Genomic DNA, 18052 nt, shown 5'->3' on the forward strand with positions numbered 1-18052 from the left:
AATCACCTCTCACTTTCTGATTTCCCTTCTGTTCTCTTTGCTCTCGATTCTGTTTTCTGCTCGCTCTCAGTTTTATGTTCTCCTCGCTCTTGATTCTTCACTGAGCTACACTTGCTTTCATTTTTACTGGGAATGGCATCACAGATTAAGACTCGAACTAGACGATCAGCAATTGCCAACTGTGACCTGGGTTCCATGGTGTGTCTTAGCCAAAATCTACATTTGAAGGATAGTTAGGGGTTGAGTTACCCTGCCCCCCAAAGGTGTTTCTTTGTTTGTTTGTTTGTTAACACGTTTGCAGCAAAACTACTGGTTGAATTCATACTAGATTGGGTTTACAGATTGCCAGTGACCCAGAATTGATTACATTTTGCGAACAGTAGGTCATAGTTCAAACTTTTTTATGAATTTTCAAAATCTTTTTTCCCCATTTACTTATAATGGACAAAATTTCCATTGTCTGTAGCAGCAAGGTAGGTCAAAGATAAATTTTTTTGTGATTAAAAAAAATCCTCACATTTGCTCATATTCTTACCCACCCGATTATTACGGCTATGAAGACTATTATGATTACTATGGATATGATTACCTGTGAGGATATGATCATGTGCGAGGGGCAGGGTTTGTTCTGCCTGGCACCACTTGTTTGTTTAGTTTTTAGCTTTATTTTCCTCAGTTTGGTTTGGTTTTTAACCTTATGGTCCACTTAGGAGCTACACGTCACAGTTGAACATGAACATTTTTAGCCATAACATTTAAAATTTTCAGTCTACATTAACAACATAACTGGGCCAAAAAAGCAATAATAGAGAAAACTGTCAATGGCAATTGGAGTGATTTATATTCAGTGCAGTGATTTGTTTTAGACAAACAATGCTACGTGCTTTCACGTCAGAGTCTCCAAAAGTCTCCAATAACACTTGGAGAAGTTGATAGACTTGTCACTAGTCACTTTTTTGATAAAGAGTCTAGAGGGGTCTGAAAAATCACTAAGTATACCAACAGTCTAAATTAGCAACACTGAGTTTTACAGCTAAGCAGAAAGACTGTGGGTATTTATGACTGTGTGACAGAGAAAATCATTTTGTGTCATTTGGGAAAAAATCTGTGTATTTTAATGTTTGAGTCACTTTTCAAAAGTTGCTATAAGTTTCCAAACAAATTTTAAAAGTTCCTAAATCTCTTGCTAGGAGCTTTAGGGAAAAAAGTTAATACACTATTCTGAAAAGCTGTTAAATCTAGTAACAAAAGTACTAAGTTGGCATCAATGCCATCAATTTTCTGCACCTGGAAAAAAAAGCAAACAAAAACAAAACATTCCAGTTGGAAAGCCGCTCATTAGATCAGTGCTTCCTCTCCACTCATGTCTTCAGTTTGTTCTAGAAAGTGATAGTGAAATGCATCATTTTGGACCTGTTCTGCTGTTACAGATGTCCTGTAAACAGTTTTAGGCTATAGACATTTCTTTTACCATTGTGCTCTTTGAGGAAAAAGCCTGTTAGGTCCAGGGGAGTTTTTCATTGAAGTACCACCAGGGGGGGAAGTCTGAACTAATAAAACTAATAAATGATTCAAATACAGTTATGAACCTGGTAGCTCAGTTCAGTGTGATTTTCTGTTCATGTGTCACATTGTTTCTTCACTGCCCCACTCTCTTAAGAGGACAAGCTGCAGCTACAGTTCCAATGGGAGAAGTGAACACAGATTTTGACCCATTATTTTGGCCCAAACCCACAAGCCACAAATCTTGTGAACATTCTGACATTAAATGATTTTTTTTAAAGTATATACACATCTTGTGAAAATTGACTGTTTGAGGCCTGCCTGTCTCAGCAACACACTCTTGCAAGATCACAAAACACAAATCACATCTGAGGCAGGTAAAAAGGAGTGGAGAAATAAAGTGTGTCTTAATTATGCTTTAGCTTTAAAAGAACATGAATGACATGATGCATTATGGGTATTACTCCTATAAAAAAAGAGGAAAAAATGTTATTCAGTAAATGGCTCTCTCCACTGATTCAACAAGTGTTCATCTCAGTTTTTACATTCATTTCACAATATGTCACAAGGTATTTTACTTTTTTTTTTTTAACATCAAAAGCACCAAAACATTTAGTCCATGAGTCACTTAATAAAAACAATTTTTATTTTACCTTTAAATTATGTATGTTTATGAGGATATAATATTCTAAAATATTGTTTTAGTGTGCCCATATTTCTCTCCCCACACAGTAATCTAGTAATGATTTGGCAGCTAAAAGTGTACCATGTGATTCTGGTCTGTATGGATCCAGTATGACAGTTGTTGTTGCAGTCCCTGACTCTGATACTATAGATCAGATACATTACTCTATGGTTTGTACTCATGGAGAAAAAAGGACTCATGGCTTTATTGGTTTTGCTTCTGTTACATCTGTGTTATCTAAAATATCCTGTTTCCCAATAATGATGTCATTTCTGTTGAAGGTTGATATTGCAGATCAATGGAAAAACAAATATCAACCATCAAGGCTTGACCTAATAAGCACATAGTTCATTATGCTGTTGTGAGAGTCTAAAGGCAGTAATGGGGAGAGGAAATGTTACCATCTGCATTAAACAGACCACGTCCCATTCACTTCAAAGGAAACCTGCTATTTATTGTACCTGGACTTTGACTGAGTAGCAATTACCAGCTTTTATGGGCTATCATGCAACATGATTGAACTAAATGTTTCTGATGTACTTTACAATATACACTGTAACCTTTTCAGACAAGTCATTTGTTGCAAAGGGAAGATCTGAAAGGCAATCTGTGCAGCAAAGGAGCTCTGCTTCAAAGATGCAAATTCAAACATGCATATGGATTATACCAGAGCACCCTTAAACATGTGACAGTAAGACACACAAACTAGTGTTTCTCTATGTTGTGCTGTTTTTATATGAAGAACACAAACTGGAAAATGACAATGTGAGGCTGATAAACACTACAGGGAATAAGGTCATGCCATACAGTGCAATTTATTCCTGTTCCAGACAAAGGATAATAAAATGTATGAAATGTGTGAAAAGTGTACATTTGCAGCAGAATCAAGCAATCAGAGACTCAAATATTAACTGGAAGGATGCAAAACAAACAACGAACACAAGAACAAAACAAAACAAAAAAAACAAAACATGCAAAGACAGTAATAGGTAAAAGACTTGAAGAATGTGTACCATCCAAATACAAAACCATTAAAAGTATTGTTTTGAAAACTATTATTTTCTTCCATGATTATGTCTAAAATACAGTAACAATTCACTTTGTTGCACTTCTTTCAGACCTAGTTATCATAGTGACACATGTCATGTGTAACTTCAAAATGCAAATCGATGGATGGTGTTGAATATGTTATCCATGCAGAGGAATGGGGGTTCATTTGCATACTTGTTGTTGTTAATAATTAGTGGAATAACATTCCATTTGGGCTGTGATGTTTTCATAAGCATTTAACAGGTTGACTGATTCATATTCAGCAGAGACATACAGTATGAAGAAGTCACCGTGGAAATTGTTTCAGCACAGTTTATGTTCTGTCATATCCTAACTTTGCTCTGTTTAATTGTGCCAGCAGACACAAGAGCACTCATAGTCTACTTGTTTTGTCATCCACTGCATTTTTTTTGGCATTGTGTCAGTAAGTAAATGTAAATCTGTGTAACACTTTATTTGCAGCAGCGTTGTAATTAAAGCGAAACACAACTGTAATCAACACAAACACAGGCGCTTCATTTTGAAAAATGAACAATTTGGACAGGGAGCAAACACTTGTGGAGGTAGGTAAGCAAATTAGATGAAGTAAGTCTTGCATCGTTAAGGATTTGTTATCATAAATTACTGCACTACATGACAAAGTGACAGTAACATGTGGGAGAATCCAGTGAACAGACGAGTGCAGTGAATTCACATCTTTGTTATAGGGGTAACTGAGCAGATCTCCATACATTTGCTGACACTTTGAATTGAACTTTCAGAAGCTCGATGACAGGAAATGCAAATCTGCGTAAATATTAAGTGCTGGTTCTTCATCATTATCATAGTTTAAAACTTTGCTAGCTAGATGCAATCAGTGTTGGGGAAGCTACTTTGCAAGCGTAGCTATAAATCTACAAGTAGTTCAGCATGGCAATAGTTCAAACAAACTACATTTCCCCAGAAGAAATATAGTTTGTAAAACTAAGGCTAGAAAAACTAGTTTCAGCAACTTTTTCAGCATTAAATTGAGAACGTACATGGGGTGTATATGAAACAAAATATGGCCATGGTCGAGTCGGCATGTCGCTGTCGTTTAACTATATAGTTCAACTACATGTAGTTTAAGTCTCCCCAAAACTGGATGTAATATTTCAATAACACCAGGGTTCGTGACTGCGACTGAATTATGGTCGCATGCGCCTGAGAATTTCGGTAGTGCGACTGTTTTTGAGATTACGATCGCACGGTGCGCCAATAAAAAAATGAGCAAAAATTAATACGTGCGCCTAGAATAATGGCTGCAGAAGTAACTCGTCAGCTGAAAATAAACAAGCTCCACGCCCCGCTGACTGAAGCGGAAAATCTAGTCCCCACCCCCTCGCGTGCGCAGGCGGCATAAACAAAGGGATCAGATAACTCCACCGATGTTTGAAACAATCTCCTGACTTCAGGCGTGGTGTAGACCACAGTGACTAAGGGGCACCAGGTCAAGGAGACTTGACTTCAGGCATGGTGTAGACCACAGTGACTAGGGTACGTTTACACGGCAACACTCCACAAAGATTTCTCCTTTGCGTTATAAAATCATTCCGCGTTAAGACGCCGCCGCTATGATAACGATCTGCGTTAACATGAGTCCGCGAGGACGGCTGAATACGCTGTAGTGGCCATGCCAGACCAGTAGCTGGCGATGTAGAGCTGTAGTGAAACAGTGGCGGTAAAACACGCGCCTGCGCACAAACAATTTCCGGTTTAGACAGCCTTTAAATGAGGAGAAGAAGAAGAAGAAGGAGAGGAGGAGGCGGACAACACTATTTACAAACAACAATGGCGAGTGGTCGTACAAAGACGCAGGACTTCTTTGTCTGGACAGACGAGCTGAGCACAGTTAGCAGCACGTATGTTGTTCTGAAACCGGCCATTGTTGTTGTGGTTGTTCCTTCTTTTTCTGCAGCTTTATTGTGTCATAGAGGCTGGCAAACCAGCTTGGAGGCGCATTACCGCCACCAACTGGCCCGGAGTGGGTTAACTGGCGGTTCTTGGCTGCGCGCACATGCGGTGACGTCATATTTTACCCCGGAACGCTCCGACTCGCGTTAACACGGAGCTGGAATGCGGAGCGTATCGATAACGTTCCACCCTGGACCCTGGTATCAAAAGTTTCCGGATTCAGGCACTCTAGGCACCGTTTCCATGTTAACAGAAGGCTAATCTGCGATGAAATCTTCCCGGAGTCGACTGAAGCCGACGCCGTGTAAACGGCCCCTAAGGGCCTTTAGGCCATGAAATAAAAAAGTTGGTTGTTGCAAATAATGGTGTGATTCGTCTTTCTTCTCCAAGAACCAACTAAAGTATATACCACACATTGACAATTGTTTTGCACCTGTGTCAATGTAAGCTTTTTCTTTCATACTCTATTTAAATACTTTATTCTAGGTTGTTAACATTGCTTAAATACATATAGGAATATTACTTGGTATGGCCAAGAGTTTTGCTTGTTCTCCAAATTTTTTATATAATAGTGGTGCGCCTAGATTTTAGCCTGTGCTCCTAACTTTTAGGGTAGGAGCACAGTGCTCCTAGGTCAAAAAGTTAATTTTGAGCCCTGAACACACTATGACAATAACCTGAAGCTGCTTTATCTTTCACCTCCTGAACTGAAATGAACCTATGGTCTGGATCATACAACGCTATTTCAAACTCTTCCTGGGTTTGTCAAAGCCTTTGTCTAACATTTGTTTCTCTTCACACGTGATGACGTTTCATTAATGTTTCAATGCACCCTGGCATTTCCATGTTGTGATTATTCAGTGGTTCACACATGCAAAGACAGAATTATTTTCTAAATCTGTTTCTGCTACACTTATTTGACTTTCATTGATACATCAACTTTTCCACCTGTCCCAAGCGTAAAAAAATGTATGGTTGATATTTCAAGATTTTTCAGTTTCACTCTTAATATACCGCTGGTGTGTGCTATTTGCTTTGCATTGTGTTTGTGGATGATCAAGAATAACACAAGGATAATTTCTACCTCACTGACGGGAGGATTTATTCTCCCTCCTCACAGGGAGGAGAACCTAGAGAAAATTACATCACTACATGGTCAGAGATCACACAACAAAAATTCAATTTACCAAAACAAATGCAGAAACAAATGTGTCCATATGCAAAAATAGGACCAATAGCCCCATAGCTCACTGGAATGTTCTATCACGAATCAATAACAAGTTGTATATGCAAGGTTGTCAGGTTCTGCTGCTATGTCAGAGTCCTGTGGTCTTGATGCAGGAGAGCAATCACCTAATAGAAGTGAGTGGTACTTTCACTGGAGGAGAACTCAACATATTGAATGAAAGTCCATATATGACTTCCTATCAGTGCTCAATAGTAAATATATTGAAATATCTAACCATTTTTATGTTATAAGCCATCAAAATATGGCCCATTATAAGTAAAGGCAAACTTTTTCAAAAATTCAAAAATCTAAATTTCTCAAAACTGTGAACAAACTCTGTAGACACTGTCCAAAGGAAGCTATGCATACAGTTTGAAATGAATCCAACAAGCAGTTTCTTCAGAGAAGTTGTTTGAAGACAAAGACGACGTCGACTTGTGGTTATTTTGGTTTCACCCTTATAACACCCACTCTTTCCTGGGAAAGAACTGTAAGGGCAATATGCATGTATATTTCTTTTACTTACCATACTGATAACATTAGTTTTCAATATATTATATACTGCTAATGAGACGCAGACAAATGTAACCAGAACACTGAAATGGGTTAAAACAGGTCCAGTGGATGCTAAAAGGAACCTCACACATCTAGAGATACAACAGTCAGAAAAATCATGATGATACATTCAACATCAAAACATTATTAAATGTTAATAACGTTAACATAAATTAATTAAGCACATTTCTGGTTAGAAAAAAGGTAGTTAAAGGAATGAAAGGAGGAGGGATTGTTGAGATGTTTGACCAAAGCAGGGCCACTTCTGATGGACAGCTGGAGTTTTTATATATTTTGATGCATAGAAGCAAAACGGCAAGTGTTGTGCCAACTACATTTCCATTTATAAACATGATAAAAATCATGTTAGGGCATTGGTGCAGTGTGTAACATGTACAGCGCTTGCTAAAAATGGGCTTTAGAAGACAGAATATTATAATAATAATAGTTATAATAATAATGATAATAATAATAATAATAATAATAATAATAATAATAATAATAATGGATTAGATTTATATAGCGCTTTTTTGGTCACTCAAAGCGCTTTACATTATTGACCCATTATTCATTCACTCTCACATTCTCCCTCTGGTGGTGGTAAACTACATATGTAGCTACAGTTGTCCTGGGGCAGACTGACAGAAGTGTGGCTGCTAATTCGCGCCAATGGCCCCTCCGACCACCACCAAACATTCACACACCAGTGTGAGTGGCACTGGAGGCAAGGAGGGTGAAGTGTCTTGCCCAAGGACACAACGGACTGACGAGGACAGATATACACATATTTTGTGCATGTCAGTGAAATGACTGCTTGCCCCCTCTCCAACATTTCAGTTTACTTACAGTGCAGGGAGTCTGCATCCAAGGTTCACCGTCAATCTGCATGGGAAGGGACTTGCTGGTTCTATCAGAGGAAAACAAGAAGACATGTTAGATTCTCATCAAATGAAACATGTGTATCATCGTTTTAGTTACCACTGGTTAACTGGCTGGTTCTATCAGAAGAAAACAAGAAGACATGTTAGATTTTCATCAAATGAAACGTGCGTGTCATCGTTTCATTTAACACAGGTAGATACTAGACCAGGGGTGTTAAACTCATTTTAGTTCAGGGGCCACATAATAACTTATCACTTATAAATAATGACAATTCCTAACTTTTCTTGGTGCTTTCTGTCTGTCTGTCTGTCTGTCTATCTGTCTATCTATCTATCTATCTATCTATCTATCTATCTATCTATCTATCTATCTATCTATCTATCTATCTATCTATCTATCTATCTATCTATCTATCTATCTATCTATCTATCTATCTATCCTTTACACATGTGTATTACAACTTACAGATCACAGTGCATCTACAGATACATAAAGCATTTAATAACAGGCACAATATTGTTAAAACAGCACTTATTTCTCTTAAGACTTTACTGGATGTTCATATTTGTTCAGCTTGTTCATATTTTTGTGAAAGTTTGTAAGTTAGTAAATGCAAACATCTATATCATAATACTGGAAGCTCTCAGAGTGTGTGTGTGTGTGTGTGTGTGTGTGTGTGTGTGTGTGTGTGTGTGTGTGTGCGTGCGTGTGTGAGTGAGTGTGCGTGTGTGTGTTTGTGTCTGCACAGTTCTGAGAGATTGAGATGTTTTTAATAGTGCTGGGCAGCGAGTAAAATTTTTAATCGCAATTAATTGCATGGATTGCTGAGATTAATTGCAATTAACCGCATAGTTATTTGTGGGGTGTGGCATCAACAGCGTGTTTTGCCTTTAAGTGATATTTCAGACTTGAAGTACTCCGGTGATAAAAATAATTCCACATTGCAGTGCTTCCAAAAAACTTTGGCCTTATCAACCCCACCATCTGAAGACATTTAAAATGAAAATGTCCATGTAAAAGACCGGTACCTTTCTCCATGTTTATGTCCCCACCAGTTTATTTCCGCTTGTGAGTGATTGACAGGAGTCTTAAGCCCGCTAATAAGTACTAATACTAATAAGCCCAATAATATGTGACGTTCAGTTGTTAAAAGTAAGCAAAGGGGGCCCTCTAGTGGTCGGATAAGTTGCATTAACGTATGTTTTGTCCTTTCGGTGTTACCATAGTCAATTCGGACATGAGGAACTAACAGACATGTTTCTTTCACTCAAGAATGAATAGTATAAAATATCTCTGATGTGAACCTTTGTTGCTGGATAAAAAGACGTAAATCTTAAATTAATCTGTAAATGCTAATCGTTAGCGTGTCTACGGATTTTCCCATTCAAGTTAGCATTGAGCTAGCGATCTTTTTCCCATTCATTTAAATGTATAATGCCATGTAAATGTACTAAAGCAATGAACATAACTGAGACATATTTTGTATGCATGCTGCAGTTTTACAGTGAGTCTCAAGTAAAAGATATGGAGAGAAGTTTTGGGCGTCCGGCTTTTCTTGGGAAACCTGTTGTCTATCTGCCGAGCTAATCACTACATGCACACAAGCAGGGGCAGAATATAATAGGAGTTATAATTGTACTGTCCTCGCTAAGATGTCTGTACTTAGTCTCAGCTAGACAGCGAGCTAAACTCTGAATTGACGATGCAAGATATGTCCTCTATGAAGTTTGCAGCTTTAATGTACATACTTGACATCATGCAGATTGACAGAGTGAAACTACAAAATACAGACAAAATAAATCAATTAGTTATGTCTATTAATGATATGCATATTCACAGAGAATGTATAGATTTAATTATTATGAACTTAAATTGACTGCTAATACAACAATTACATTGTAAATAAGTAAAGGTTAGTTCAAAGGCTGGCATATTATACCTAAACACAATCTATGAATTTACATAAACTTAACATGAGCCTGCATAAGGAATTAGCAACCCATCTCCGACTGCTAGCATAAACGAATTAGCTTGCACATGTTAATAACACATTGTAATAAACACATCCAAAATAACGTCATAAACATGTTCCTAACGGCACCCTTGCATGTGAAATTATTTAGCAAACAACAAAATGATTGATACATACAGGCGTTGCTTCTGCAGGAGTTACACAAAGTTTGATTCAGCATTACTCAGAAAGTGCACTTTCTCCTCTCAGCTCCATGCACAGTTCAGACACACAGAGCACCGGTGCTTGGTGCGTGTGGAGTGCCAAAATAAAAAGCATGAGTTTCAAAATAAGAGTCCATATGTATAAATGAACTAAGACTTGCTTGAAAGGCAGAATGGCAATAACGGGAGAAAAAAAAATTGTCGGCATTATTTAATGAATGTGTTAACGCGGTAATAACGCGTTAACTTGCCCAGCCCTAGTTTTTAACTGGCCAATTTGGTACCTACAGTTGAGGAATAGTCCCATCTCCAAATTAAATATCTCGGCAAGTTGACTGGACCAGTATTTTGGGAGATATTAGTCATTATGGAATACAATAGCCTTACATCACATTGCTTGGTTGACTGGAAGCACAGTACCATGCTGCATAATGGGAAATGTAGCTATAAACAGGAACAACGCATTTATTACTTCAGCTGAACAAAAACCAAACTGAGGTAATTGTCTTTGGAGCCGAAGAGAAACAACAGAGCTTCAGTCCATACACCTAAAAACCACCAAACAGGCCAGAAATCTGGGTGTAGTGATGGACTCAGACCTAAATTTTGAAAAACACATTAGGGCAGTAACAAAATCAGCCTACTATCACCTTAAGAACAACTCAAGGATAAAAGATCTGCTGTCTCAGCAGGACCTGGAAAAACTAGTCCATGCATTGTCAAGTTAGGTCGAGGTCAGGGCTCCTCAGGTCAGTAGGCACAGAGTGGAAATATATTATCCAGTATAACGTAGTACTAACATGATGACTGAGTTGATTTATTAAGTTGAATTAGATATATGTAATGTGATCAACAAGTATAGTTAAGAAAGGAATGTTTAAATGAATGTTGATTCATTTGTGATCACTGTATGTAGAGGAGACAAGTTGAGGCCATGTTAGAACAGAGAGGGGTCAATTCGGGACATGACCTGTACAAAATGTATGTACACAGTCAGATCAATGTTGCAAAAAAGGAGAAGTGAGACAAACAATAGGCTATTTGCTGCACCCAAACTGGTCAAGACCAGTAAAAAAGGGAAGTTCCACCAGAGACATCTGGACATGACTCATCTATCGATGAAGTCAACTGTCTAGGTGTTAATGAAGTAATGCCTTAGAGTTCGGTTAAAAACCAGAATCGCTATTATAGCATTTCAGAAGTATGAGATGCTCTAAAGAAGAGAGTGCCCTACGTTTTAAAAACATAGAGAAGATAACTCTGAGCGATGCTTTTTTGAGACCAGAAAGGAGCGTGGTAGATTGGCTTCGGAGTTAATCTCACTTCTCAAAGAATGCTGGAGGTTTCATCAGATAGAGTAACTTTGCATCGATGAATCGAGATTTGAAGACAAAGACCTATCTCATCTGAGAAACAACGGATCAAGACAAGAACTGTCTTTTAAGACAACTTTTACCAACTCCACAGGGACATTTGCCAGCGAACAAGCTGTTTACCAGAGTTTGTTGGGGTTTTCCCTGCTTTGGTCCGAACTGGAAAAGAAGAAGATTTTTATATTTCTTAAATCTATTTCCTTTTACCCGGCATTTCAAGACGGATTCAGCAGTTTCGGCCGAGCTGCTGGGCTCGTCTTCTAAATTGTATTAAATTTTATTTTTTCTGAATTTGAATTTTTTCAATTTTTTACATAAATTCGGAAACATAATTTTTTTCTTTTTTCTACCCTTGAGGACATCAAGCAAGGCAACAATTGGGACATTTTCAAAAGGACTCAAAAGACTGAACTGTGGGTCGAGGGATAACAACTGGGTTGCATCGAAGTAAGGAAAATCAGGGACCGTTAGGTTAAGTAATCAGGATATTGATTTATAGTTTTAGAAGTTCAGTTTAATGATTTTATTATTGATTGATTAATTGATTAATTGATGATTTATGTTTATGCTTTGCTTTGCTAAAAGTGCCTACAATAAATTTATAAAAAGTAAATTGTAAATTCTCCGTGAATTATTCCCAATGTGGTATGTTACGTTGGTGAGTATAAAACATTAGGTTATTGTGTGTATAATATCTAAAGGTCCAAAAGGTATCTTAGCCATAGTCCACCTACCATTTATGTGTCCCTAGGGCCTTCCATTCCTGGCCTTTAAATTATTACCTGTCATGTAACAAGTGCGCTAAGTCCATGTGAAACAGCTACAAAACCAACTGGGCTGGTATTATTATTGACCACAGAGTGGTTTTCTCCTGGCAGTTCTGGTACCAGAGTTAGCGGTGCAGAGGTTGGAATTAAAAGTAGTTAGAAGACAGGCGAGTGTTTCAAAATTTGTTCAGCTAAGTAGTATCTCTACGGGTTAGTGCATGAGGGTAAGACCCCAGCTTAGCCATGTGAGATCAGGACCCTATTTAAACGGAGAGCTGAACCATAGTATAGCCAAGGATTTAACAGCATTCACCTTCAGTCAGCTTGATTTTTGTAACATTGCTTTACAGGTCTGCCTAAAAAATCAAGTAGACAACTGCAGCTCATTTAGAACTCTGCTGCTAGAATCCTCACTAAGACCAAAAAAGTAGACCACATTAGTCGAACTCTGAGATCCTTACACTGGCTGCCTGTCTGTCAGAGGATAGACTTTAAAGTTCTGTTGCTGGTCTATAAAGCTCTGAATGATTTAGGACCAAACTACATCAGTGACCTCCTGATCCATTATGAACCTACCAGACCCCTCAGGTCATCTGAATCCAGTCTGTTGTCAGTTCCCAGAGCCAGAACCAGACACGGAGAAGCTGTGTTCAGCTTCTATGCTCCACATGTCTGGAACAAACTTCCAGAAAGCCTCAGATCAGCTGAAACAGTCAGTTTATTTAAATCCAGGTTAAAGACCCACCTGTTCTCAGCTGCATTTGAATAGAGTTTTTATTCATTAGTTCAGATCTGCACTGTTTCTTTTAAGCTTAAAGTTTTTATCTGTTTTATCTATTTATCTGTTTGTTTGTTTGTTTTTTTTGTCTCATGCCTATACTTTTCATTGCTTCCCTGCTGTACAGCTTTTAATGTTTTATGTAAAGCATTTTGAATTGTCTTGTACATGAAATGTGCTATATAAATGAACCTGCCTTTCCTTGCCTACTAGCTTCAGTCCATGACAGCTGACAGGAATCACAGTACCACGCTGCATGATGGGAAATGTTGACTGGAGGCGCAGTACCACACTGTATAACGGGAAATGAAGTTAAAAACAAGAATGGCGTATTTACTAGCTTCAGTCCATGATGGCTGACCGGAAGCGCAGAACCACACTGCATGACGAGAAATGAAGTTAAAAACAGGAACAACACATTCACTGACTTCAGTACCTAGATATCAGTATTAGTATGACATGTGGTTCCACATGGGTGATCGTGCTAGTTTTCATACAATTCAACTGTTTTTACACTAAACCAAAGAGAAAGTTTGTTATTATTTATAGGTTATTATAATAGTATGTTACTGGTCTGACCCACTTGATAGTGAATTGTGCTGTATGTGGCCCCTGAACTAAAATGATTTTGACACCCTTGATTGTTAACATTTTTGCATTTCACAAATTCTTTCCACACCCTTTGGTGGGCCGGTGATGATGCAGTTTTATGTCAGTCCCAGTCACATGAACATAGACAGGCTGGTGCTGACCTGATGGTGACGGAGGAGCACTGTGCCAGGCGTCGTCCAGCGCTCTTCAGACCCGTGTAGATCTGCCCCATTTCCATGGCCCCTTCCAGACCCACCACCTCCAGTAGCTGGTCAGACAGATCTACCACAAAAACATGCATTTCAATTACTCCATCTACTGACAAAATTCAGAAAATCCTTTAGCTGTCCCCGAGTTCGGTACATTTAACTCTCAAAGACCCAAACAGCCACCAAAATCATTTACTGATCTAAAATGTTTAATCATTTCAGAAATATAAATAAATACATAAGTAAATAATTGGTGTAATATACAATTTGTCAAATTTTCATGGACATCAGATATGACCCATTTGGACGTTCAGAGGCTCCGTAGTGAACATAAAACATTGTCATTCTCTACAATATTGATTCACCAGTAAAACCCATGGAGTTTAATAGTGGATGGAGACACTTGGTTTATGTTTAAATATTTATTTTACTGAAAAAGCCACATTTTCTTCAGTTTTCTCTGTTCTGATATAATAGCTTTTGAATTTGATGGACGTCTGCATGATCAGTAAATTACATGTAGGAAAATGCATTATTTACACATCACTTGAGAAAGGTAAGATAGAAAAAAACATTTGGGAACTGCCAAAAAAGTAGCACTGGGTCTTTATGGGTTAAAGATACCACAACTATGGAACATGTAATGTCCCCCAGTGTGGTCTGTCCACACCTTTCTCAGGACTGAACACACACACACACACACACACACACACACACACACACAAACATTAGCCACGTCTGCTTATCTGAAAGATTATCCAGAACTGAGAGCATATTTATCATTTCTGAATCTACAGTAAATGAACATTCATCCTCTGATAATACAACTGAGAGTGTTGATGTACGTCACACCCACTACACCTTAAGTAACTTCAAAACAAGTGAACAGAAACATGAATCAAAATCCTTGGAGGAGGAGGGAATCGATTTAGGACATATATGTATTTGTTTGAGTGTACTGAGAGAATCATTCAGTGTTGTGGGTATATCATGTATATCAAATGGTGCAATTCTCTGTGGTCTCAGATTGATTTTTGTTCTTTTTTGTTTAAAGGGACCACACAAAAGTCAAGACACACAATTGGGCATCAGGGCAAAACAGAGGGAGTCAAGAGGAAGTATTCAGTACAAAGGTGAGATGAGGATAGAGAAAGAAAAGCAAGAATATTATGCCTGATCAGTTTAACTACAGTTTCCTTTCTGCTTCTGAAATATTTAACATTGACAATGAAAAAAAAGAAAAAGGTAACAAGTCCAACAAGCTACAAACAAAGCAGCTATTAATTAGATTGCACAGGCACCGCAAAACAATCTTGTGATAATATAATTATTAATTTCTCTTCTGTTTTGTAGTTATGAGCATTGATTTTGCCTCTGCTGGAAGCCCAGTGTCATGCAGGGCCCATCTGTTTCACAGGCCTGCTTTGCCTCCGAATCTCCATCGACTCGTCCCTCCACAAATTAAGAAGCTGCTGCCTCGCTGTTGGGAGCACACAGACACTAATTGAAACTAAGACCCATTTTTAGGTGCTCAGTGCGTGTTAGCGAGTTAGCTCACCGTCACCATGCCACTGCTCAGCTGCTGTCATGTTTATTTGAGCGGCAGCAGTTTCCTGAAGGCATGCTATAGGTAGTGTCGCTGTTGTCATGAGGTGTTGTTGCTACTGCCAAGCTGCAGTGTCCACCTGTCACCACGGTGATGGACACTAGTCTGTCTCGATCTCAGCAGCGGACTGTGAGTGAAGCGCTTTCCAGGGTCTGTTTGTACATACACAGCAGGTTGACCTCGTGACACTGAGCTGAAAAGTCGCTCCCTCTATCAGGACATCTTACATTGATACAAATGACTCAGACAGACCTGAGCTGACACATATGATAGGACAGCATCACCACGACGACAGGTAAACCACTGGGGATTCCTTGTTGCCCTGGGCTACAAAGATCAACTACACCCAAGAGTGCTCAGTGTGGGAAAGGCCACGATGATGTGTTAAATATAACAAGGTCAGCACAACACTGTGCAACCAGCCAATGTTTAGCAAAAACACCCTTTAAATTGCAATTCAATGGGACTTAAATGATCATGTTCTCTTGGTGATTTTCCATTTTTATTTCAAATTGCTATTACTATACTATTATTTATAATAATGTTGAAAGTGAAAATTAGATATGTGGAAAAATCATCAAAAGTGAATTGTGCCAAATATAGAAAAAAACATTCTGTTTACTTCCAAGAGTTAAACAGAGGAAAGAACAAGTTTATGCAATAAGGAAGCACAATTATCACCAGATGAGATAAGCAGCCAGAGGCCAAATATAATCTGAAACAGCCCTTACCTAACCAACAATCAACAATATGCGTCTCACTCAGGTGATGAAGGAAGCAGTTGACTGGATGAACAAGGAGAAAAATGGAAGGTGAAAATGAAGAGAGACTGAGGCAGCCACGTAAATGAATGTCCATAAGGGAAATTCATGACATTAATACTGGTAACTATGTCTTTCTGTCACAGTACAGGATAAAAACATGCATCCTTGCCATTGTCAAACATGGAGCTGTCAGGTTGAGGAGTGTGCTCACACATGTGGAGTGACAGGGTGAGAGTCCAGGACTACAAGACAGACAGTGAGCGAGTGGAGCAGGACCAGCAGCCGATCAGGAGAAAGTCAAACTAAAGAGGAATGGCGGAAGGAGGCAGAGGAGGACTGGCCTCCAATGAAAGCTTCATGGAGCTTGTCACGGGGCATCAGTCCCAACCATCGACAACCCCCCCCCCCCCCCCACGACCCACGTACGGCCCCCTCCCCTCACTTCAGCAAAACCTCAGTCCCATTCTAAATAATTCACTCTGGAGCCATTCCCTTCCACCTGAGGGGCTTGTCTCCTGGCGTCACCAGTGGGACGATTTAACAGCTCCCGAAAGGTCAGGTGTTTTTTTTTTTTTATATCCCCCAGCCACACTCAACCCACCCATCAATCCACCCCCACTGCACATACAGACACACACATAGACAAAGACAAATACACACATACATAATCCGTGCCCATAGTTTGAGTGGTGTGTGGTGCTTGGCGGTGCCCCCTCTGGACTAATGTACTCCTGTGTTTACCTCCAAATACGCTGTTCTCTTGATCTGACAAGTTAGGCCACTCACCTTGAGCTCTGCTTCAGCAAGGGCAGGCGTTCACTTAAGCACACACAGGGGCACACACACACACACACACACACACACACACACACACACACACACACACTATGTTTATTTTCATTTAAGCTTTACATTGACTTATATTCATTTTGTGGAGCCCTTAACATAACATAATGTCAACCTTAACATTAATCTGGCTCAAAGGAAGCAGTCTGTTGGAATAACCCCGCAATGAGTGACTGTTCAGACCCATATCCTCCTTCTCTCCAATATCTGTGTGTTATGTCCTTCACACTACATAAATAAACAATAACTACCTTTCAGGTGCAAATAATTTCCATAAGTGCCACACAAAATAAAGTGTGATTCTTTTAAAGAAAAAACAAACTAGTTAAATAGCCCAGCAGTAAGCTTTAACCCATATTCCACAATGATAGTGAATTAAGCCACACTCATGTCCAGTGCTAACCAGTGTTGCAAACTCCTCAGTAAGAAAAGCTACTTTTGGCTGTTTAGAAGTTAAATGATGTTGTCACCTAATTTGTACAATGGGAAATGTTCATTTAATTGTACGAACAATGTAGGAGAGAGAAATAACATTGTGGGAGAGACAAAAAGTGTGTGTAAAAACACCCTAAATATGTTTAGAACTACAAATGAACTATACTCTGTCAATTCTTTTTTTTTTTTTCAGAGTCCCAGTTTCAACCTTCCTCCTTTAATCAGGCATGGGACCGGTGAAAGTAACCTAAAAGTGACACTCTGGATGAGTCACTTAGGTCATTTATGTATGTATGTATATATGTATGTATGTATGCATGTATGTATGTATGTATGTATGTATGTATGTATGTATTTGTGTTTGTATTTGTACGTATTTGTATTTGTATATTTATTTGGTTCACTTAGGATCCTACAAAAAGTTGTAGTAAATGATGAACATTTTAAATATTCAGTGTACATTAACAATGTAAATGGACCAAAAAGAGACAATAGAGAAAAGTGTCACTGTCAATGGGAGGGATTTATTTTCAGTGCAGTGATTTGTTTTAGACAGAGAATGATGTGATTGCATGTCAGAGTCTCCAAAAATCTCCAGTAACACTGGAAAACATTGAAAGATTTGTTGCTAATCACTTTTTTGATGAAGAGTCTCTAAAGGGGTCTGACATTT

At 38.7% G+C, this 18052-nt stretch overlaps 1 protein-coding gene across 2 annotated transcripts in view; it reads right to left on the reverse strand.

The window, feature by feature from the left end:
• dgkb (diacylglycerol kinase, beta) overlaps nucleotides 1–18052 on the reverse strand; it is a 198049-nt gene that overhangs the window by 2917 nt on the left and 177080 nt on the right. For both annotated transcript variants that reach the window (XM_030158482.1, XM_030158481.1), the window contains 2 exons: nucleotides 13681–13801; nucleotides 7800–7860 (listed from right to left, as the gene is read on the reverse strand). In XM_030158482.1, the coding sequence (XP_030014342.1) occupies nucleotides 7800–7860; nucleotides 13681–13801 (182 nt within the window). The remainder of the gene's footprint in view (nucleotides 1–7799; nucleotides 7861–13680; nucleotides 13802–18052) is intronic.

This window comes from Sphaeramia orbicularis, chromosome 16 (assembly GCF_902148855.1).
Source record: "Sphaeramia orbicularis chromosome 16, fSphaOr1.1, whole genome shotgun sequence".
In the NCBI taxonomy this organism is placed as follows: domain Eukaryota; kingdom Metazoa; phylum Chordata; class Actinopteri; order Kurtiformes; family Apogonidae; genus Sphaeramia; species Sphaeramia orbicularis.